This window comes from Lithobates pipiens, unplaced genomic scaffold (genome assembly GCF_037356315.1).
Source record: "Lithobates pipiens isolate NorthernLeopardFrog02 unplaced genomic scaffold, aLitPip1_a1.2 Scaffold_18, whole genome shotgun sequence".
NCBI lineage: Eukaryota > Metazoa > Chordata > Amphibia > Anura > Ranidae > Lithobates > Lithobates pipiens.
In genome coordinates, this window is record NW_027507758.1 from 77,271,155 (window position 1) to 77,296,001 (window position 24,847).

Consider the following 24,847-nt stretch of genomic DNA (forward strand, 5'->3'; position numbering starts at 1 on the left):
GTCGGTTACATCAGCTTCAGGTGCTGGGTAGCTGTGGGTGATCCAAGACTGATTCATCTTGATGAAGGTCAGTCAATCAACTGATTCGGTGGACAGGCGCACCCTGTGATCGGTAACAAAGCCACCAGCAGCACTGAAGGTGCGTTCCGAAAGAACGCTGGATGCAGGACAGGCCAGTAGCTCAATTGCATACTGTGCAAGCTCTGGCCAGTGATCCATCCTCAAGTCCCAGTAAGCCAGAGGATTTTCGGTGGGAAAGGTGTCCAAGTCTGACCTTGCCCCTAGGTATTCCTGCACCATGTAAATTAGACGCTGGCGATGGGTGCTGGAACCAATCATACCTTGGGGCTGCGGACTAAAAAATTGTCTGAAAGCATCAGTCAGACGGCCACCTTCTCCACCGCTCCTTCTGACTGATGCCTCAGCAACACGTTGTCCAGGACCAGGAGTTTGTGACCTCCCAGTCTCTGGGAACGCGTTGCACAGAGCTTTCTGCAAGGCTTCTCGGAGATGTCTCATCCTCTGCTCCCTCTGCGATGGCAAGATAAGGTCGGCAACCTTACCCTTGTACCGTGGATCAAGGAGAGTGGCCAGCCAGTAATGGTCCCTCTCCTTGATCCGAAGAATACGAGGATCCTTCCGCAGGCTTTGCAGGATCAGGGAGGCCATGCAGCGTAGGTTAGCTGAGGCATTCAGTCCGGAGTCCTCTGGGTCACTAAGGACAACATGATCCGCAGCTACCTCCTCCCAGCCACGTACAAGTCCACGTGTTTCTTGGGACTGTAAATCATCCCTATAAGACTGCTGCTGCTGATGCTGATGCTGAGTGCCAGCCTCCACCTCCATGCTGACACAATCATCCTCCTCCTCCTCTTCCTCCTCCTCACCCTCTTCCTGTGTGATGGGTGGCACAGCAGGAACACTGTCTGGATAAAGGGGGCCTTGAGAGGCAAGGAAGTCCTCCTCTTCCTGCCTCTGTTCTGCCTCAAGTGCCCTGTCCATTATTCCACGCAGCGTATGCTCCAAGAGGTGGACAAGAGGTACAGTGTCACTGATGCATGCACTGTCACTGCTCACCATCCTTGTGGCCTCCTCAAACGGTGACAGGACAGTGCATGCATCCCTGATCATGTCCCACTGGCGTGGTGAGAAAAAACCAAGCTCCCCTGACCCTCTCCTGGTGCCGTAGTCGCACAGGTACTCATTGATGGCCCTCTGCTGCGTGTGCAGCCGCTGCAGCATGGCCAATGTTGAGTTCCATCTGTAACGATATCACGTCTGAGCCAGGATATATTGTAACTAGTTGCCATTTTGTGTGGAAAGCAGCCATGACAGTTTGGCTGACCTTAGAATAAACTTACAGAATAATCTAAACTCCCCCCTCCCTTGTCTTAGGAATTCCAAAAGCTCTTAAAATCTTCAAAGGGAAGAAAGGTTATCTTAGCAGAGAAAACAAGGCTCAAGTTGCCTAGCAGATATTCCGGCCTGTCGTAAAACTGTCACTTTCTCCATGCAGACAACCAACAGATACCCGTCGTAAATACTTCCAACCAGATAGCGTGCAAACAGATTAGTAAAGTGTTGAAACGTTAACATTTTTTATAACTTTCAAAGCCATCATAGCACAGCCATAATATGGATATATTTAGTTTCCTTGGATAATTTCTAACATTTCAAGTCCAAACACCCCTATGCCAGGTCATATGGGAAGCCACTGGGACCCCTTACTCCTCCAAGGTAACCCTGAAATGGGAAACCTGTCATGTGTGGACTCGTTTTGAAGCAAATATCATGCTGATCACTAAAATGGATATCTGCAGTCTATAAACCATAGAGAGGCAGAGATATGAATATGTATAACAAAGTGTACCTGGGACAGGGTCATGAGTGTAGACACCTCCCAGCAACCAACCCCTAAACAAGATGACCAGACGATTGGTCACTGGTCGCTGTCAACACCCCCTTTGATTTGACAGAAAAGAGGAGAGGCCAAGGCAATAGGCAGTTCTCCTTTTTACCATCCAAGAAAGAACATCTGCCAAGTTGAGAACCGATTACCTTTGCTTATCGATTGAACTCTGATCAACCCTTGGACATTAACTGCAAGTATACTTCCTTCCCAATTCTACCTTATTTCTTTGTGGCTGTATATTGTCTTTATTTTTTGAAACATCCTTTTTCTGTAAATGTTTTATTCGCACCAACCTTGACCTTTTCATAATAAATCCTTATGTTGAAAAGTGTTAACCTTGTCTTTAAAGCTCTTGATGCAAACTATAAACGAACCTGTCTCTTAAAAGGGCGCTACTGTGGTAGAGTAAGGCACTGAGCAGACCTGTCTGTGGTGGCAGTGTGTGTTGCAGGCGCTTATTCTAAACTTATAATTGGTGTTGCTTAAATTACGAGTCCCCCCGGCTCTGTCTTTAAACGGGGGTGGTGGCAGTTAAAGGGTTAATTGTGTAATTAGCCCAGTGACAATCGCTCTCAGGCTGCCTGCACCTAGATTGTGGTCCCGCAAGCTGGAAAATCTTTGTGCTGGGTGCAGCTGAGTGTGGCATTGTTACGTAAGTGACAGCGTGGTGTTAGGTTGGCCGGTCCTTTGTCGCCAGTTAGCGAGGAGGGCAGGGATCTGACACCAGCGTTCGTCACATATTGGCTGGCAGCGTAGCGGGATAGTTTCGCATTAAGAGCATTCAGTGCATTGTTAGGAATTAGCTCTGCACTGAAGGAGTGTAACCTTTGTGGAAACAGTCCTTAGAGACAAGCTGGTGCACATTATTTTTTGTTTACGTTTTTTAAAAAGAGATATACAGCAACAGCTCCTTTCTACGCCTTCTTCCTATCTCTGCTTTCTGTTCTATCTTTTCTGCTTGCAACATGTCTGGGTTATCAGCATATAAAAAGATGAGCAAAAATGATCTGACTGCTGAGTGCACAGAAAGAGGAATTGATGTCGGTGGCAAAAACCGTGATGGCTTGATACATGCCCTACATGAGTTTGATATCCGTGCAGACCAGAACCTGGGGGAAACTGGACCAGAAAGGGTTTCCGCTACTCCAGAGCCCAGTGGTTCAGAGGCGGCCTCACCAGATGGGCAAGCAGAGACTGACACTGGACTACCACGGATTGTTACCTCCAGGCCATCGCCGGAGCAGGCCAGCATCAGATTGCCTGGAACCAGAATAGACTGTCCTCAAATGCAGGAAACGCTACAACACCTCAGGGAGAGGGATCCTGTGGCGTACCTGCAGTTTCTCGAGCGCCAGGCTGAGAGAGAGGAACGCAGGGCTGAGAGAGAGGCTGATCGTCGGCACGAACTGGAGATGGCTAGGCTCCAGCAGCAGCGACAGGTTCAGAACCTCGGATCCCTAGAGCACAGGGATGACTCTCTGCCAGTGACCCCGGCAGCCAAATTTCCAGTTATGGAAAAGGACAGTGACATTGACGTGTATCTACTGTCGTTTGAAAAAACTTGCCGTCAGTACCATCTGCCCCCAGCACAATGGGCCCGGTACCTGACGCCAGGGCTACGAGGCAAGGCCCTGGATGCTTATGTAGAACTGTCAGAAGAGCAAGGAGGTGATTATGAGGCCCTAAAGGCTGCAATCATCCAAAAGTTTCAGCTAACCCCGGAAGTGTACCGGAAGCGTTTTAGGTCCTTGCAAAAGGGGCCTGGGGACTCATACCTGGATGTGGTAAGTCGCTTACGCACCACATTCCGGCAGTGGACTAAAGGCTTGAAAGCCGATTATTTTGAGTCCTTGGAAGATCTTATGATTGAAGATCAACTTTTGCACATCTGTCCTACAGACGTCAGACAGTTTGTGCTGGAGCGAAAGCCAACCTCTGCCAAAGCAGCAGCAGAACTGGCAGATACCTATATCCACTCTCGGGTATCTGACCATCGCAAGGCTCCTCCAAACAGCTGGAAAGGAGGGAAATCACACCTGGCAACCCCTCCTCTACCTACCAACCAAGTTCCTCAGCGGCCGGAACCTGCAGCTCCTGGAGCCAAAGCCTTTGTGACTGACAACCGCAAATGCTATAACTGTGGGAAAGGCGGACATCTCCGGACACAGTGCCCTGAGCAGAAGAAGACGACAACCCCTGGCCATCCGGCCAGCAACCCTTCTGCTGTGCTGCTCGTCGGTGGAAAACCTCCAGGAACCAATGTCAACTTGCAGCCAGTCATTGTAGGCCAACGAACTGTAACAGGCTTTCGTGACACTGGAGCCGAAGTCACTTTGGTCAGACCAGAGGTGATAGAAGAAACAGACATCATCCCAGAGAAGTACCTTTCCCTGACTGGAGTTGGGGGAACCTGTTCCCATGTACCTCGTGCCTATGTTTTCCTGGATTGGGGTGCCGGAAGTGGGATGAGAGAGGTGGGGGTCTCGGAGGAGATCCCCACTGCTGTGTTGTTGGGTTCTGATTTAGGTACCCTTGTTTCTTACTATGCCCCTGCTAAGAGCACCCTGGATGCTCCCACGGAACCTTCTGGACCTACCAAGGTACTGTTTACAGATGTTGGGGTAATATCTGGGCAACCTGTGGATGGACAGAGGGAGGGGGAGGGTGGAGTTGAAGTGCAAGGTCCTCCTTCAGAGACAGGAGAGGAGACCCCCTTGCTAGTGAAGGTACCTGATGTATGTTCCAATGTTGCTGAACTGATAAAGGTTAAATGTGATGATGTTGACAATGATGACAATGATGACGATGATGATGATGATGATGATGATGATGTATTGCCAGTCTTGGTGGTCACTCGCAGTGCTGCAAAGGCAGCCGAGGTGCAGGCACTGATCGCAGAACAGCAGGAGGAGGTCTCGGGGCCCTCTCCCTGTTCTGACCCAGTGGACTCCACCTCTGTTGAGCCTCAGCAGCCGTCCTCGTTTGCCACAGGACTGCTGGCTGAGAGTTGTGGTCCTGCCTTTGAAACTGCACTGCAGACAGACCAAACACTAGCACAGCTCAGAAGTCTAACTGATCGCCCCCCTGCAGAGAATGACAAACAAAAGGTCTACTGGGACAAAGGGAAACTGTATAGAGAAAGTTTGCTTGCAGAGGGGAATGAGGCTGACATAGGTGACAGACAGCTGGTGGTACCCAGTCAATTTAGGGGACCGCTGCTAAAAGTGGCCCATGAGATTCCCCTCGCAGGGCACTTGGGGATCACTAAGACCAGAGGGCGGTTGGTACATAACTTTTATTGGCCCAGGATGCTTGCTGACATAGCTGACTACTGTCGGTCCTGTGTTACCTGCCAGCGAGTTGGCAAGGTAGGGGATGTCCACAGGGCTCCACTAAAACCTTTGCCTGTGATTGACGAACCTTTTAAGAGGGTGGCAGTGGATATCGTTGGGCCTTTGGCCATCCCTAGCAATTCAGGCAAACGTTATATCCTTACAGTTGTCAACTATGCCACGCGTTATCCAGAGGCGGTGGCTCTCCCCTGCCTCCGGACAGACAAGGTCGCTGATGCTCTCCTGGGAATCTTCACAAGAGTGGAATTCCCAGCCAAGCTCATTAGCGATCAAGGCCCTCAGTTTGTGTCTGACTTGATGCAAGCTCTCTGTCAGAAAATACAGATGACGCATATCAGGGCCAGTCCTTATCACCCACAAACCAACGGCTTGTGCGAGAGCTTCAATGGCCCTTTAAAACAAATGTTGCGCACCTTTGTGCACTCTCAGGGCAAGGACTGGAAACGATATCCGCCTCGTCTGCTGTTTGCTTACAGAGAGGTGCCTCCGGAGTCCACAGGCTTTTCGCCATTTGAACTTCTGTGCGGACGGAGGGTAAGAGGGCCCCTGAATCTAATCTGCGAGAACTGGGAGGGCAAGATTGCCGACCCAGAGGTCTCTGGTGTAGATTACGTCCTAACGTTCAGGGATAAAATGGAGACGCTGCTGGAAATTGTGCGGAAAGAACACCTGGTGCACCTGTCACAGGTCCTGGACCAACTGACAGCTGCCAATCTGACCGTCAAACCCAGTAAGTGTCAGATTGCCATGACTGATGTGCAGTACTTGGGACACCGGGTAGGAGGAGGCACCCTGAAACCCGAGACAGGGAAGGTTGATGCCATCCTGGCATGGCCTACCCCCCAAACCAAAAAGCAGGTTATGTCTTTCTTGGGGACCGCTGGCTACTATAGGAAGTTTGTATGTAACTATAGTAGCCTGGCTAAACCTCTGACTGACCTAACCAAAAAGAAACTGCCCAAGGTGGTGTCTTGGACACCAGAATGTGAGAAGGCATTTCAGGCCTTGAAGGAGGCGCTGGCCCGCGCTCCTGTGCTACAGGCTCCAGACTTCACCCGCCGTTTCCTAGTGCAGACTGATGCCTCTGCCTATGGATTGGGTGCAGTCCTGAGTCAGGTGGATGATGCCGGAGAGGAGCATCCCATCCTCTACCTGAGCCGAAAGCTGCTTCCCAGGGAAGTAGCATACGCCACGATTGAAAAGGAGTGTCTTGCGATCGTGTGGGCTCTCCAGAAGTTACAAACGTACCTTTATGGACGGCACTTCACTGTGATCACAGATCACAATCCCTTGAGCTGGCTAAATCGTGTGGCTGGGGAGAATGGCAAACTGCTTCGGTGGAGCTTAATTCTTCAACAATACGATTTCACCATCCAGCATAAGAAAGGCAGCACCCATGGCAATGCTGATGGGCTGTCGCGACAAGCCGAGCCTGCAAGAGTCGGTTGCGTCAGGAGGGAAATTGTAGTTCCCTCCCATGCAACCACCTAAGGAGGGAGGTGTAACGATATCACGTCTGAGCCAGGATATATTGTAACTAGTTGCCATTTTGTGTGGAAAGCAGCCATGACAGTTTGGCTGACCTTAGAATAAACTTACAGAATAATCTAAACTCCCCCCTCCCTTGTCTTAGGAATTCCAAAAGCTCTTAAAATCTTCAAAGGGAAGAAAGGTTATCTTAGCAGAGAAAACAAGGCTCAAGTTGCCTAGCAGATATTCCGGCCTGTCGTAAAACTGTCACTTTCTCCATGCAGACAACCAACAGATACCCGTCGTAAATACTTCCAACCAGATAGCGTGCAAACAGATTAGTAAAGTGTTGAAACGTTAACATTTTTTATAACTTTCAAAGCCATCATAGCACAGCCATAATATGGATATATTTAGTTTCCTTGGATAATTTCTAACATTTCAAGTCCAAACACCCCTATGCCAGGTCATATGGGAAGCCACTGGGACCCCTTACTCCTCCAAGGTAACCCTGAAATGGGAAACCTGTCATGTGTGGACTCGTTTTGAAGCAAATATCATGCTGATCACTAAAATGGATATCTGCAGTCTATAAACCATAGAGAGGCAGAGATATGAATATGTATAACAAAGTGTACCTGGGACAGGGTCATGAGTGTAGACACCTCCCAGCAACCAACCCCTAAACAAGATGACCAGACGATTGGTCACTGGTCGCTGTCAACACCCCCTTTGATTTGACAGAAAAGAGGAGAGGCCAAGGCAATAGGCAGTTCTCCTTTTTACCATCCAAGAAAGAACATCTGCCAAGTTGAGAACCGATTACCTTTGCTTATCGATTGAACTCTGATCAACCCTTGGACATTAACTGCAAGTATACTTCCTTCCCAATTCTACCTTATTTCTTTGTGGCTGTATATTGTCTTTATTTTTTGAAACATCCTTTTTCTGTAAATGTTTTATTCGCACCAACCTTGACCTTTTCATAATAAATCCTTATGTTGAAAAGTGTTAACCTTGTCTTTAAAGCTCTTGATGCAAACTATAAACGAACCTGTCTCTTAAAAGGGCGCTACTGTGGTAGAGTAAGGCACTGAGCAGACCTGTCTGTGGTGGCAGTGTGTGTTGCAGGCGCTTATTCTAAACTTATAATTGGTGTTGCTTAACCAGTTGCCGACCGCCGCACGCCGATGTACGTCGGTACAATGGCACGGGCAGGCATAAGGACATACATGTACGTCCCTTGCCTCCCGCGGGTCGGGGGCCCGATCGGGCCCCCGCCCGGTGCCTGCGGCGGTCGGTATTCGTACGGGAGCGATCCCGGACGAGGGGACGGCCATTCATTCATGGCCACCCCCTCGCGATCGCTCCCGACGAATAGAAATCCCCGGTGACATCACTTCCTCTCCTGTAATGTAAACACAGGAGAGGAAGTGATGTATTCTCTCCTCCGTGTCGGTATTTTTCGTTCCGACACGGAGGAGAGCGGATCAGTAAGTTGCACCAACACTCACACACACAGTAGAACATGCCAGGCACACTCACACCCCCCCTTTACCCCCCGATCACCCCCCCAATTACCCCTGCCCCCCAGTCACAGTGACACCAATGTCATTTTTATTTTTTTTTATTTTTTTTTTTTGCATTGGTGTCATTTGTGACTGTAATAACTGTTAGGGCAGTTAGAGTTAGCCCCCTTTAGTTCTAATGTACCCCCCTAACCCCCCCAATAAAGGTTTAACCCCGTGATCACCCCCCGTCGCCAGTGTCACTAAGGCTGGGTTCACATTGCAGCGGTTTATGAGAACGAATGTGATTCGCACCGCACTGCAGTGCAAATCACATCCGATCTCTGTGCGATTCGAGTTCAGCCATTCGCCGCACCCGCCGCACCCGCCACACCCGCCGCACCCGCCGCAAATTCGCACGGGACCCTTTTTTTGGCCCGCAGCAGAATCGGATCGCATGGGTGTTCACACCATGCGATCCGAGTTTGCAGATCGCACTGCGATATGCGAACTGATCTGGGGGTGTCAGTAACATTTCACTGACACTCCCAGCAGTTCGCATAGGGCAGTGTGAACTGCCGCCGGGAGGCATGCGATGCGGGAACCCGCCGCGGATTCGCGGCGTTTCCGCATTGCTCCAGTGTGAACCCAGCCTAATAAGCGATCATTTTTCTGATCGCCGTATTAGTGTCACAGGTGACGCTAGTTAGGCAGGTAGGTATTTAGGTTCGCCGCAGCTTTTTATAGCGCCAGGGACCCCCATATACTACCGCATAAAGCCCCCTGATTGCCCCCTAGTTAACCCTTTCACCAGTGATCACCATATAACTGTTACAGGTGACGCTGGTTGGTTAGTTATTTTTTTATAGTTTCAGGGCACCCGCCATTTATTACCTAATAAAGGTTTAACCCCCTGATCACCCGGCGGGTGTCATTTGTGACTAATAACTGTTAGGGCAGTTAGGGTTAGCCCCCTTTAGTTCTAAGGTACCCCCCTAACCCCCCCAATAAAGGTTTAACCCCGTGATCACCCCCCGTCGCCAGTGTCACTAAGGCTGGGTTCACATTGCAGCGGTTTATGAGAACGGATGTGATTCGCACCGCACTGCAGTGCAAATCACATCCGATCTCTGTGCGATTCGAGTTCAGCCATTCGCCGCACCCGCCGCACCCGCCGCAAATTCGCACGGGACCCTTTTTTTGGCCCGCAGCAGAATCGGATCGCATGGGTGTTCACACCATGCGATCCGAGTTTGCAGATCGCACTGCGATATGCGAACTGATCTGGGGGTGTCAGTAACATTTCACTGACACTCCCAGCAGTTCGCATAGGGCAGTGTGAACTGCCGCCGGGAGGCATGCGATGCGGGAACCCGCCACGCATTCGTGGCGTTCCCGCATCGCTCCAGTGTGAACCCAGCCTAATAAGCGATCGTTTTTCTGATCGCCGTATTAGTGTCACAGGTGACGCTAGTTAGGCAGGTAGGTATTTAGGTTCGCTGCAGCTTTTTATAGCGCCAGGGACCCCCATATACTACCGCATAAAGCCCCCTAATTGCCCCCTAGTTAACCCTTTCACCAGTGATCACCATATAACTGTTACAGGTGACGCTGGTTGGTTAGTTATTTTTTTATAGTTTCAGGGCACCCGCCATTTATTACCTAGTCTCACTAGTGTACCCCTAAATTTAGGGGTGTCTACTTTCCAAAATGGGGTCATTTGGGGGGGGTTTGTGCCATCTTGGCATTTTATGGCCTTCAAAACTGTAACGCCCTTAGAAAGCCTGAAGGCGGTGCTTGGTTTTCGGGGCCCCGTACGCGGCTAGGCTCCCAAAAAGTCCCACATATGTGGTATCCCCATACTCAGGAGAAGCAGCAGAATTTATTTTGGGGTGTCATTTCACATATGCCCATGGCATGCGTGAGCAATATATCATTTAGTGACAACTTTGTGAAAAAAAAAAAAAAAAAAGTTTGTAATTTTCCCGCAACTTGTGGCAAAATATAAAATATTCCATGGACTCAACATGCCTCTCAGCAAATAGCTTGGGGTGTCTACTTTCTAAAATGGGGTCATTTGTGGGGGTTTTGTGCCATCTTGGCATTTTATGGCCTTCAAAACTGTAATAGGTAGTGAGGAGTGAAATCAAAAAATTACGCCCTTAGAAAGCCTGAAGGCGGTGCTTGGTTTTCGGGGCCCCGTACGCGGCTAGGCTCCCAAAAAGTCCCACATATGTGGTATCCCCGTACTCAGGAGAAGCAGCAGAATTTATTTTGGGGTGTCATTTCACATATGCCCATGGCATGCATGAGCAATATATCATTTAGTGACAACTTTGTTAAAAAAAAAAAAAAAAAAAAAAAGTTTGTAATTTTCCCGCAACTTGTGGCAAAATATAAAATATTCCATGAACTCAACATGCCTCTCAGCAAATAGCTTGGGGTGTCTACTTTCTAAAATGGGGTCATTTGTGGGGGTTTTGTGCCATCTTGGCATTTTATGGCCTTCAAAACTGTAATAGGTAGTGAGAAGTGAACTCAAAAATTTACGCCCTTAGAAAGCCTGAAGGCGGTGCTTGGTTTTCGGGGCCCCGTACGCGGCTAGGCTCCCAAAAAGTCCCACATATGTGGTATCCCCATACTCAGGAGAAGCAGCAGAATTTATTTTGGGGTGTCATTTCACATACGCCCATAGCATGTGTGAGCAATATATCATTTAGTGACAACTTTGTGTAAAAAAAAAAAAATTTTTTTTTTTTTGTCATTATTCAATCGCTTGAGGCAAAAAAATAAAATATTCAATGGGCTCAACATGCCTCTTATCAATTTCCTTAGGGGGTCTACTTTCCAAAATGGGGTCATTTGGGGGGGTTTTGTACTGCCCTGCCATTTTAGCACCTCAAGAAATGAGATAGGCAGTCGTAAACTAAAAGCTGCGTAAATTCCAGAAAACGTACCTTAGTTTGTAGATGTGACAACTTTTGCGCAAACCAATAAATATACAATTATTGACTTTTTTTTTACCAAAGACATGTGGCTGAATACATTTTGGCCTAAATGTATGACTAAAATTGAGTTTATTGGATTTTTCTAATAACAAAAAGTAGAAAATATCATTTTTTTTCAAAATTTGCGGTCTTTTTACGTTTATATCGCAAAAAATAAAAATCGCAGAGGCAATCAAATACCATCAAAAGAAAGCTCTATTTGTGGGAAGAAAAGGACGCAAATTTTGTTTGGGTACAACATTGCATAACCGCGCAATTACCAGTTAAAGCAGCGCAGTGCCAAAGTGTAAAAAGACCTCTGGTCATTTACCAGCAAAATGGTCCGGTCTGAAAGTGGTTAAATTACGAGTCCCCCCGGCTCTGTCTTTAAACGGGGGTGGTGGCAGTTAAAGGGTTAATTGTGTAATTAGCCCAGTGACAATCGCTCTCAGGCTGCCTGCACCTAGATTGTGGTCCCGCAAGCTGGAAAATCTTTGTGCTGGGTGCAGCTGAGTGTGGCATTGTTACGTAAGTGACAGCGTGGTGTTAGGTTGGCCGGTCCTTTGTCGCCAGTTAGCGAGGAGGGCAGGGATCTGACACCAGCGTTCGTCACACCATCTGGTGGGCATGTCACATATAAGGCGGTTCTTGGGCAGGTTCAACTCCTTTTGGAGCTCAGCCAGCCGAGCACAGGCATTAAATGATCGGCGGAAATGCACACAGACATTCCTGGCCTGCTTCAGGACATCATGTAAGCCGGGGTACCTGCCCAAGAACCGCTGCACCACCAGGTTAAGGACGTGAGCTACACAGGGCACATGGGTCAGTTGTCCCTGTCGGAGGGCGGAGAGGAGGTTGGTGCCATTGTCGCAAACCACCATTCCTGGCTTAAGCTGGCGTGGCGTCAACCACCTCTCGGCCTGCCCCTGCAGAGCTGACAAAACATCCGCCCCAGTGTGGCTCCTGTCCCCCAAACAAACCACCGCAAGCACGGCATGGCATTGTTTTGCCTGCGTACTTGCGTAGCCCCTGGAACGCCTACGGAGCACCACTGGTTCTGAGGACAGAGCACTGGAAGAGGCCATGGAGGAAGAAGAAGAGGAGGGGGTGGAGGAGAGAGGTGTGTCACAACCAATAGTAGCATTTTGGAGGCGTGGTGGCGGAACAACCTCCAACACTACTGCACCTTGTCCTGCATCCTTCCCAGCAGCCAGAAGAGTGACCCAATGGGCCGTGAAAGACAGGTAACATCCCTGTCCATGCCTGCTGGACCATGAGTCAGCGGTAATATGCACCTTACCACTGACCGCCCTGTCCAGCGAGGCAAGGACATTGCCTTCCACATGCCGGTAGAGAGCCGGAATCGCCTTCCGTGAGAAAAAGTGGCGTTTGGGGACCTGCCACTGAGGAACCGCACATTGTACAAACTCACGGAAGGGGGCCGAGTCTACCAACTGAAAAGGCAGCAGTTGAAGTGCTAGCAATTTAGCCAAGCTAGCATTCAACCGCTGGGCATGTGGATGGCTGGGAGTAAACTTCTTCCGCCGGTCCAGCAGCTGGGGCAGGGACATTTGCCTGCTATAATCGGATGTGGATGTACCACTAGCAGAGTTCCCGGAAGCACTTGGCTGTGACACACCTAATTCTACACCTTCATTCCTCTCAGAGCAGGTTTCAGAGAGGACTGAAGGTCTAGTGGGGTTGGAGATGCCAGCTGATGAGGAGCAAGGAGAGGTCCGCTTTGTTCTTTGGTGTGGGTCTTTGAGGTACGCTTGCCAACGAGCTGCATGGCAGGTCCACATATGTCTGGTCAAGCATGTGGTGCCCAAGCGGCTGATGTTTTGGCCACGTGAGATACGCTTGAGACATATGTTGCAAATAGCAGCGGTGCGATCTGATGCACTCGTCTCAAAAAAGGCCCACACCAAAGAACTTTTAGAATAACGCGCAGAGGAAGCGCTCTGGGCAGGCGGAGCTCTGCGGTGTGATTCAGTCGGTGTGCTGCCCCTAAGCTGGCCCCCGGGGGGCATCCTGCCTCGTTGGACATGTGCCGCCTCCTCCTCCTCCTCCTCCTCCTCCTCCTCCTCCTCCTCCTCCTCCCTCCTTCCAGGCACCCACGTGGAGTCAGTGCCCTCATCATCCCCTCCCTCTTCATCGCTGTAGCAAATCTGGCAGTATGCTGCAGCTTGTGGAACATGACTGCCAGATTGCTGTCCTTCTTGAGCATCCCCTCTCTCTGCGCTCACGCTACTGCCTTCCTCTAGCTGAGTGTCATCATCAGAGCCCACCAAACACTGGGCATCCTCCTGGAGCATGTACCCAACACTGTGCTCAAAGAGTTCAGGAGACTCCTCAGGAGGACGTGGTGGGTCTAGGGAAGGAGTCACTGATGATGACATTGAGAGGAGGGAAGACGATGTGTTGGCAGCTGCTTTGCTACTACCCTGAGACTGGGTGAGAGAGGATGAGGAGGATGAAGAAGGCTTGGTCATCCACTCTACCAAGTCGTTGGCATGTTGCGGTTCAACATGTCCAGCTGCAGAAAAGAAGCACAAGCATGTCCCATGGCCACGTGCTGATGACAATGCACCGCGTCCACGACCAGCACTGTTGTCTCTAGACACAGAGCCTGCTTGCCCTCTTTTATCGGCTCGCGCCTGTCTGCCTCTCCTTGCTGGCCTTCCAGACATGGTAATGGCCTGAAGGGAGTTGGGTAAAACAGTAGTTGGGTAGTTTATATTGTGCTGGAGGCACACAACACCCACTAACTCCTGCAGATGCCTTTTTTATAGAACAGCAGAGATAAAGGGGTATATACAGATGTATACTGTGCTGTGCTGGAAGCACACACAACTTCCAATAACTCCTGCAGATGGCAATTGGGCTCAAATAGAGAACAGCTATGTAGGTGGATTATAGCGGTATTTACTGGGTACAGAGCACGCAGACAGCACGCACTATCTCCTGACACTACTGACTGCAAGCTCTATTATTAAAGATGGACAACTAGCTATATAGGTGAGGTGAATATCACGGTGTATACTGCAGTCAGGGCACGCAGACAATAACCAGAAAACAGCAGAGTTAAAGGGGTATATACAGATGTATACTGTGCTGTGCTGGAAGCACACACAACTTCCAATAACTCCTGCAGATGACAATTGGGCTCAAATAGAGAACAACTATGTAGGTGGATTATAGCGGTATGTACTGGGTACAGAGCACGCAGACAGCATGCACTATCTCCTAACACTACTGACTGCAAGCTCTATTATTAAAGCTAGATCACTAGCTATATAGGTGAGGTGAATATAGTGGTGTATACTGCGGTCAGGGCACAGACAATAACCACTACACAAGAGCAAGATAGGAAATCAGCCAAAAACGATTGGTGTGTAACTGTGTTGAAGGTACACAGAACACCCACTGCTTCAGATGCCAACACACTACACGAGGCCACCTCAAAGGCGGCCTTATATAGTGTGGGGCGTGCACTACATAGCCTGAGCTATGATTGGCCACAGGCAGGATGCCTGTGGCCAATCATGGCTCTCCTCGCTGCTGGCGCTGCGATTGGCCAAGCATGCGGGGTCACAGTGCATGCTTGGCCAATCACGAGCCAGCAATGCACTGCGCCACCGCAGTGCATTGTGGTCCGCGCGCGCCACACGAATTTTGACGCGAACGGACCAAGAGTTCGGATTTCGCCGAACGCCCGAACAGCCAATGTTCGAGTCGAACGTACGTTCGACTCGAACACGAAGCTCATCCCTAGTGTATATATATATATATATACACAGTGGTGTGGAAAAAGTGTTTGCCCCTTCCTCATTTCCTGTTCCTTTGCATGTTTGTCACACTTAAGTGTTTCGGAACATCAAACCAATTTAAACAATAGTCAAGGACAACACAAGTAAACACAAAATGCAATTTGTAAATGAAGGTGTTTATTATTAAAGGTGAAAAAAAATCCAAACCATCATGGCCCTGTGTGAAAAAGTGATTGCCCCCTAAACCTAATAACTGGTTGGGCCACCCTTAGCAGCAACAACTGCAACCAAGCGTTTGCGATAACGTGCAATGAGGCTTTTACAGCGTCCTGGAGGAATTTTGGCCCACTCATCTTTGCAGAATTGTCCTAATTCAGTTACATTAGAGGGTTTTCGAGCATGAACGGCCTTTTTAAGGTCATACCACAACATCTCAATAGGATTCAGGTCAGGACTTTGGCTAGGCCCCTCCAAAGTCTTCATTTTGTTTTTCTTCAGCCATTCGGTGGTGGACTTGCTGGTGTGTTTAGGATCATTGTCCTGCTGCAGAACCCAAGTTCATTTCAGCTTGAGTACACGAACAGATGGTCGGACATTCTCCTTCAGGATCTCTTGGTAGACAGCAGAATTCATAGTTCCTTTTATCACGGCAAGTCTTCCAGGTCCTGAAGCAGCAAAACAGCCCCAGACCATCACACTACCACCACCATATCTTACTGTTGGTATAATGTTCTTTTTATGAAATGCAGTGTTCCTTCTACGCCAGATATACTTGGACACACACCTTCCAAAGAGTTCCACTTTTGTCTCATCGGTCCACAGAATGTTGTCCCAAAAGTCTTGGGGATCATCAAGATGTGTTGTGGAGAAATTGAGACGAGCTTTGATGTTCTTTTTGCTCAGCAGTGGTTTTCTCCTTGGAACTCTGCCATGCAGGCCATTTTTGCCCAGTCTTTTCCTGATGGTGGAGGCATGAGCGCTGACCTTAACTGAGGCAAGTGAGGCCTGCAGTTCCTTGGACGTTGTTGTGGGGTCTTTTGTGACCTCTTGGATGAGTCGTCGCTGCGTTCTTGGGGTAATTTTGGGCGGCCGGCCACTCCTGGGAAGGTTCACCACTGTTCCATGTCTTCGCCATTTGTGGATAATGGCTCTCACTGTGGTTCGCTGGATTCCCAAAGCTTTGGAAATGGCTTTATAACCCTTTCCAGACTGATAGATCTCAATTACTTTCTTTCTCAATTGTTCCTGAATTTCTTTGGGTCTCGGCATGATGTGTAGCTTTTAAGGATCTTCTGGTGGACCTTACTGTGTCAAGCAGCTCCTATTTAAGTGATGCCTTGATTGTGAACAGGTGTGGCAATAATCAGGCCTGGGTGTGGCTAGAGAAATTGAACTCAGGTGTGGACAACCACAGTTATAGTATGTTTTAACAAGGGGGGCAATCACTTTTTCACACAGGGCCATGATGGTTTGGATTTTTTTTCCCCTTTAATAATAAACACCTTCATTTACAAATTGCATTTTGTGTTTACTTGTGTTGTCCTTGACTATTGTTTAAATTGGTTTGATGTTCCGAAACACTTAAATGTGACAAACATGCAAAGGAACAGGAAATGAGGAAGGGGGCAAACACTTTTTCACACCACTGTATATGTATGCAGTGCCATATCGCAAAAAATGGCCATGTCATGAAGGGGGTTAAATCTTCCGGAGGTCCAGTGGTCTGCTGGGCTTTCTAATAAGTAAGCCTAGCATTTCCTGTGTGCTTTATTGGCATCCTGTGTAAATTGATTAGTTTTGGTTCTATAGGAGACAGCTGGGGGTTAGACCCTCCTTCATTCATTACTCCATGTAATATTATATCTCCGGGTATGCAGGTAAATTTTTAGCACAGTAGTTGCATTAAGAGCCTCCACAGAGCAGCTAAGTATGGTATATGTATTGCCTTATGGGGAATTTTACCCTCTTGTTTATGCTTATACATAGATGTTGATTTTGAAGTGCAATACTGCAACAAACTCCATTTGCATTTAAACTGTATCAAAACCCAAAAACAAAGAGTAATATCATGCATCTAACCAGTCCGTAGAATGTGGTGGCTGCATTAATTTTCTCATTCCGGGATTTTTTCCCCTTTATTTCCCCCTGGTGGTGCTACCAGTAACACTCTTCTTGTTGTAGAGTAAGGCCCCTTTCACACATGCGGACCATTTTTCTGTTTTCATCCATCTGCTGACAGATGAAAAACAGACATTAATGCATCTCTATAGAAAAACGTATGTAAATGGATGATCATCCATTTACATCTGTTTACCTCCGCTTTTTGGAACGCAAATTTTTTTTGGAAGGGATCAAAGCCCTAGTAGACTCTTTTTTTTCCCTACAAATAGAGCTCTCTTTTGGTAATATTTTATTATCCCTGCGGTTTTTATTTTTTGCGCTCTAAACAAAAAAAAAGGCAACAATTTTGAAAAAAAACACAATATTTTGTACTTTTTGCTATAATAAATATCCCCATTTTTTTTAAAAAAAAGCTATTATTTTCCTCAGTTTAGACCGATATGTATTCTTCTACAAATTCTTGGTACTAAAAATCGCAATAACAAAATAGGGGAAAGATTTATGGCATTTTTACATTTTTTTTTACTAGTAATGGTGGTGCACTGAGATTTTTATCAGGACTGCGACATTATGGCGGACAGATTGGACAATTTTGACACATTTTTGGGACCATTGACAATTATACAGCGATCAGTGCTATAAAAATGCACCGATTACTGTGTAAATATCGCTGGCAGGTAAGGGGATGATCAAGGGGTTAACTGTGTTCTCTCATGTGTGTTCTAACTGTAGGGGGGTGGGAGTGACTGGAGGAGATGACAGATTATTGTTCCTAGCTAGTAGGAACTCACAATCTGCCTCTCCGCTCCTCACAGAACAAGGATTTTTGTGTTTACACACACACACACACACGTCCCTGTTCTGGCTTTCATGCCCGCGATCACGCGTGGCCAGTGGTCATCGCGACCGCCAGCCAAACACATCGGCCCCTCTGCAGTGCAGCAGGCACGCGCGCCTGCTATCCCACTTAAAGGAGCCGATGTACAGCTACGACAGTTCGCAGGATCGTGCCGACCTGCCGCAGTATAATGACGGCAGCTGGTTGGCAAGCGGTTAAAGCAGGGTTAGGTTATAAAAAAATATCCCAAGCTTTGATCATCTCATGGAGCACTGTTCAATCCATCATCTGAAAATGGAAAGAGTATGATACAACTGCATACCTACCAAGACATGGCCGTCCATCTAAACTGACAGGCCGGGCAAGGAGAGCATTAATCAGAGAAACAGCCAAGAGGCCCATGGTAACTCGGGTGGAGCTGCAGAGATCCACAGCTCAGGTGGGAGAATCTGTCCACAGGACAACTATTAGTCGTGCACTCCACAAATCTGGCCTTTATGGAAGAGTAGCAAGAAGAAAGCCATTGTTGAAAGAAAGCCATAAGAAGTCCTGTGGGCAGTTTGTGAGAATCCATGTGGGGGACACAGCAAATGTGGAAGAAGGTGCTCTGGTCAGATGAGACCTGAACACACCATCATGGAACATGGTGGTGGCAGCACCATGTTGTGGGGCGGAGGTTCGCGTTCCAGCAGGACAATGACCCTAAACATACAGCCAGAGCTACAATGGAATGGTTTAGATCAAAGCATATTCATGTGTTAGAATGGCTCAGTCAAAATCCAAACCTAATTTCAATTGAGAATCTGTGGAAAGACTTGAAAATTGCTGTTCACAGAAGCTCGCCATCCAATCTAACAGAGCATGAGCTATTTTGCAAAGTAGAATGGGCAAAAATGTCCCTCTCTAGATGTGCAAAGCTGGTAGAGACATCTCCAAAAAGACTTGCAGCTGTAATTGCAATGAAAGGGGGTTCTACAAAGTATTCACTCGGGGGCTGAATACAAATGCATGTCACACTTTTCACATATTTATTTTGTAAAATTTTGAAAACCATTTATCATTTTCCTTCCACTTCACAATTATGTGAAACTTTGTGTTGGTCTATCACAAAATCCCAATAAAATACATTTACATTTTTGGTTTTAACATGACAAAATGTTGCTTTCTTCCAGGGGCCGGTAGGGGGCCCCATCAGGGTTACCAACCTCATTAAATTCAGGGGCAGCTATCGCAGATTTTTACCTCTGTCCCTGAAAAGTCTGTTGTTGTCATCCATTGTCTGTAACAATGCCGAGTCTATAGCTGCTCTGCCTCTGCAATGCCAACTCAGCCAATCGGAACACAGTGTACACGCCCCTATTTCCAGTGCGGCTTATTTGTCTTTAGGCCCCTTTCACACTGGGGCAGTGGGTGTGGTGGGTGCGTTGGCGATGCTATTCGCCCACTTTTACCCCCTGCTAGCGGCAGAGAAAGGGTTAAAACCACCGCATCGGACCCTCCCTGATCTACACGAGCTTTGTGTGGGGAATTGGGGGGGAATAGTATAGGAAGTAGCAGTCAGGTGGGTCAGTGTATGTGTCAGGTAGGTAGGTCAGTGTATTGTCAGGTAGGTAGATCAGTGTATGTGTCAGGTAGGTGGGTCAGTGTATGTGTCAGGTAGGTGGGTCAGTGTATTGGTCAGGTAGGTCAGTGTAGGGGTCAGATAGGTCAGTGTAATGGTCAGGTAAGTCAGTGTAGGGGTAAGGTACAGGGCCGTAGATTGATTTTTTTTCCTTGGGGGGTTCTTGTCTTTCAAACTTAAAGTTATCATTTACACTTTTATGTTGGGGGAGGTATGGTTAAATCATGTGACAGCAGAGTGGGGCAATGAGACTTTGCAATGCAGTGCAGCAAAAATGATCCTCATTCAACTGAATAGAACTCAATGCACGCAGTTGTGGTGCGGTAGTGTACTCATTAGTACAGCGGGCTCTTCCTAAGCTCCCTCGGTTTTTTTTTTTGTTCAGCCCACGGGGTTGAAGTAAAAAAAAAAAAAATCACCATGTGAACCAGGCTTTAGATCTCATTCACATGTCCTAAATGGCCATGGAATAGCAAATATACCATGAATACCTACAGCCAGGATCACTGATGTTTTGGCAGCCATCTCTAAGCCTGGGGGGCCCATAATCTTCTATTGACTGGGGTCCCTATGCAGGGCCGTCTTTAATATTGATTGGACCCTGGGCAAAAATTTTCTTAGGGCCCCCCATGCAATTTCGCTCTACACCTTCTCTGAGACATACAATAAATAGCAGCTAGACTTAAAATCAGTTTACTGTATCAGATCAGGCAGCGATTGTGATTGGTTGCCAGAGGTTAAAGCATATCTTTACTGCTTACTGACTGGTTGCTAGAGGTTACAGCACTCCTTAAGGCTCACTGATTAGTTGCTAGAGGTTACAGCACATTTCTGCTTGTTGATTGGCTGCTAGAGATTGCTGTACAGTAATACTGCTCACTGGTTGCTATAGGTTACAGCACATCTTCTCCTCACTGCAGGGGGCATGATATACCTATGAATGCTGCCTTTATTTACATATCAGTGCAGTTGGCCTCAGCTATTTACATATGCATGTCACTGCTATTTACATATGAATGCCAGTATTTATATGTAAACACAGGTCTGCAGGTGAGTCATCTGTACACAACAATAGAGCAGAGTTGGGCAGCATTAGTAGCAGCAGAGGACTAAAACTTCAAGGGAATGTATACTGGGATAGTTGGCAAGTATGAGGCAGCTGCTTTGGGCCCCACAACAATGAAAGGGCCCAGGGCAGCTGCCCCTTTTGCCCTGCCTTAAAGACGGCCCTGGCCCTATGAGTTGTCGGTCCGCCCCTGCTGTCTTTCATTTAAAAAAACTGAATTTAACAGAGGCGGTTGTCAGAAGACGATCATCCACTTGCCCATAGAAATACATTGGTGTCTGTTTTTTTCCTTTAACAAATCCAATGCCAATGTGAAAAGGGCCTATAATACCACGCACCACACTGTATGTATGGAATAACAGCGTTGTCACTCTAGGACAGATGTGCATCCGTGTACAACACTACTCCCCTCAAATGAAATACAGTAACATAGTATTAATGTGACAAAAAAAGAAAGAAAAAAACACCATATAGTGAAAAAAACAATAAAAAAGACCAATAAAACAAAAAACATAAAACAAAAATTAAATAAATAATCCAAAAATGAAATATGTACCTAATATTATAGATACATAATAGTAAAGCAATAATTTGAACACCAAGAATTTAAACAATATTAACACTGAATAACGTCCATGTGATCATATATCCTGTTATTAAAGTGAAATGTCCAAATAATTAATCCAACACCAGTGAGAAATCTTCATAAAGATAGCTTGATTAAGACACACTATTCTTTTCTCTCCAGAAACAATGTGCACTTTCCCGTCACCAAATATATAGATTGGCTCCTTACCGACTTGAGGCGACCCCCCGTTACAGAGGGTCACAACAGGCAAAATTCGTTTTTTTTTTTTTTTAAATCATCTTTATTATTTTCCTTATGTAAAATTCAACAAACAATTACATTCAATCCTAAGGCATTGAGGCTTAAACAAGTCCTTCAATGTCTTCACATTTACATACATACTTATCCATAACATATCTATAACAGTACTAGATGGTGGCCTGGGGGGGGGGGGGGGGGGGGGTTACTGAAGGAGAGACATCCTGTGAAAGAGAAAAAAAAAAAATATATAAAAAAAAGGGGGAGAATTAAATTTGCCCCCTGTGTTATTTCCCTTCTTTATGTGCTTTTATTATGCCCTTGTGATTCCTTTGCTTCTTAACCACTTAAGGACCGCCGTATTGCCATTGTACGTCATCGCAATGGCACAGGCAGGCACAAGCACGTACATGTACGTGCCTGCCTTCCAGCGGGTGGGGGGTCCGATCGGACCCCCTCCCGCTGGATACGGTGGTCCGGTTCGCTTCAGGAGCGATCCGTGATGAGGGGATGGCCGTTGGTTTCTGGCCACCCCCTCTGGATCGCTCCTGGCCAATGAGAAGCTTCCTCCCACTGTGTATTGTATACACAGGAAGGAGGAAGTGATGTCATTCTCCTCGGGGCGGTCTTTTTGACCGGACTACGAGGAGAAGACAAAAAGTAAGTGCACCAAAACACTACTCTAACACATAGGTACACATAGGTACACAAACCCCCCCCCCGATCCCCCCCGATCCCCCCCCCAGTCACAGTGTCACTGATTGCATTGATCATTTATTTACAGATCACTGCATTCAGTGTCAGTTGTAACAGTAAAAACTGTCAGGGCAGTTAGTGTTAGGTCCAGGGTAGCCCCCTACCCCCCCCCCCAATAAAGGTTTAACCCCCTGATTGCCCTTAGAGTTAACCCTTTCACCCCCTTTTGCCAGTGTCACTAAGCGATCATTTTTCTGATCGCTGCATTAGTGTCGCTACTGTCGCTAGGTAGCTAGTTACTTTTTTAGGTTCACCGCCAGGTTTTTATATCGCTAGGTACCCCGATATACTACCCAATAATGGTTTTAACCCCCTGATTGCCCCTAGTTAACCCTTTCACCCCCTTTTGCCAGTGTCACTAAGCGATCATTTTTCTGATCGCTGCATTAGTGTGGCTAGGTAGCTAGTTATTTTTTAGGTTCCCCGCCAGGTTTTTATAGCGCTAGGTACCCCGATATACTACCCAATAATGGTTTTAACCCCCTGATTGCCCCTAGTTAACCCTTTCACCCCCTTTTGCCAGTGTCACTAAACGATCATTTTTCTGATCGCTGCATTAGTGTCGCTAGTGTCGCTAGGTAGCTAGTTATTTTTTTAGGTTCACCGCCAGGTTTTTATAGCACTAGGTACCCCGATATACTACCCAATAATGGTTTTAACCCCCTGATTGCCCCTAGTTAACCCTTTCACCCCCTTTTGCCAGTGTCACTAAGCGATCGTTTTTCTGATCGCTGCATTAGTGTCACTAGTGTCGTTAGGTAGCTAGTTATTTTTTTAGGTTCACCGCCAGGTTTTTATAGCACTAGGTACCCCCATATACTACCCAATAATGGTTTTAACCCCCTGATTGCCCCTAGTTAACCCTTTCACCAGCGATCACAGTATAAGTGTCACTGGTGACGCTGGTTAGCCAGTTAGTTATTTAGGTTCCCCGTCAGGTTTTTATATAGCGCCAGGGACCCCCATATACTACCTAATAAAAATTTGAACCCCCTGATTGCCCCTAGTTAACCCTTTCACCACTGATCACCATATAAGTGTTACGGGTGACTCTGGTTAGTTTGCTTTTTATAGCATCAGGGCACCCACCATTTATTACCCAATAAAGGTTTAACCCCCTGATCACCCGGCGGGTGATATCAATTAGGTTTTAGGGTCAGGGTCTGCGTCGCCCCAGGCAGCGCTAGGTTAGTTCCAGTACCGCTAACACCCACACGCAAAGCATAAACCTCCCGTAGTGGTATAGAATCTGAACAGATCAATAGCTGATCTGATCAGATCTATACTAGCGTCCCCAGCAGTTTAGGGTTCCAAAAAAACGCATTGTTAGCGGGATCGGCCCAGATACCTGCTAGCACCTGCGTTTTGCCCCTCTGCCCAGCCCACCCAAGTGCAGTATCGATCGATCACTGTCACTTACAAAACACTAAACACATAACTGCAGCGATCGCAGAGTCAGGCCTGATCCCTGCGATCACTAACAGTTTTTTTGGTAGCATTTTATATTTAAATCCAGAAGGCAGTGCTTGGTTTTCGGGGTCCCGTACGTGGCTAGGCTCCCAAAAAGTCCCCCACATGTGGTATCCCTGTACTCGGGAGAAGCAGCAGAATTTATTTTGGGGTGTAATTTGACTTATGCCCATAGCATGTGTGAGCAATATATCATTTAGTGACAACTTTGTCCAAAAAAAAAAAACTTGTAATATTCCCGCAACTTGTGGCAAAATATAAAATATTCCATGGACTCAACATGCCTCTCAGTAAATAGCTTGGGGTGTCTACTTTCCAAAATGGGGTCATTTTGGGGGGTTTTGTGCTATTTTGGCATTTTATGGCCTTCGAAACTGTGATAGGTAGTGAGGAGTGAAATCAAAAATTTGCACCCTTAGAAATCCTGAAGGTGGTGATTGGTTTTCGGGGTGCCGTGCGCGACTAGACTCCCAAAAAGTCCCACATATGTGGTATCCCCATACTCGGGAGAAGTAGCGGAATATATTTTGGGGTGCAATTCCACATATAACCATGGCATGTGTGAGCAATATATCAGCTAGTGACAACTTTTTGTAAAAGAAAATTTTATTTTTATTTTTTGTCATTATTCAATCCCTTGGCACAAAAAAAAAAATATTTAATGGTCTCAACATGCCCCTCAGCAAATAGCTTGGGGTGTCTACTTTCCAAAATGGGGTCATTTGGGGGGGTTTTGTGCCATCTTGGCATTTTATGGCCTTCAAAACTGTGATAGGTAGTGATAGGTAGTGAGGAGTAAAATAAAAAATGTATGCCCTTAGAAATCCTGAAGGCGGTGCTTGGATTTCGGGGTCCCGTACGTGGCTAGGCTCCCAAAAACGTACGAACGTCACCCCGGTCGTGTTCGCTTGACATACACCAGGAAGGACGGGTTGGTTTTTTGGCGTGTGTCCGGCCGGCGCACGCTTCTTATCGAGCCTGTTGTTACTTTTCACATGTAAGTGCATATATTTTTTGATTTTAAATTAAAAGTCATCGGTTTTACACTATATGGAGCCTATGTTTCCTCTATATGATACTACGCTGAGTGGGGAGTGTAACATGGAGTGATGATAGTGACCGCCATAACTCTATCTTGTGGAGGATCTG

At 47.2% G+C, this 24,847-nt stretch overlaps 1 protein-coding gene across 1 annotated transcript in view; it reads left to right on the forward strand.

Annotated features, from left to right (window-relative positions):
- The first annotated feature begins 1,264 nt into the window (after positions 1-1,264).
- The window catches only part of LOC143986681 (uncharacterized), a 30,552-nt gene continuing 6,969 nt past the window's right edge, over positions 1,265-24,847 (forward strand). Inside the window, exon 1 of the mRNA XM_077485088.1 lies at positions 1,265-5,995. Coding sequence (XP_077341214.1) covers positions 2,878-5,995 — 3,118 coding nt within the window. The 5' untranslated portion in view covers positions 1,265-2,877. The remainder of the gene's footprint in view (positions 5,996-24,847) is intronic.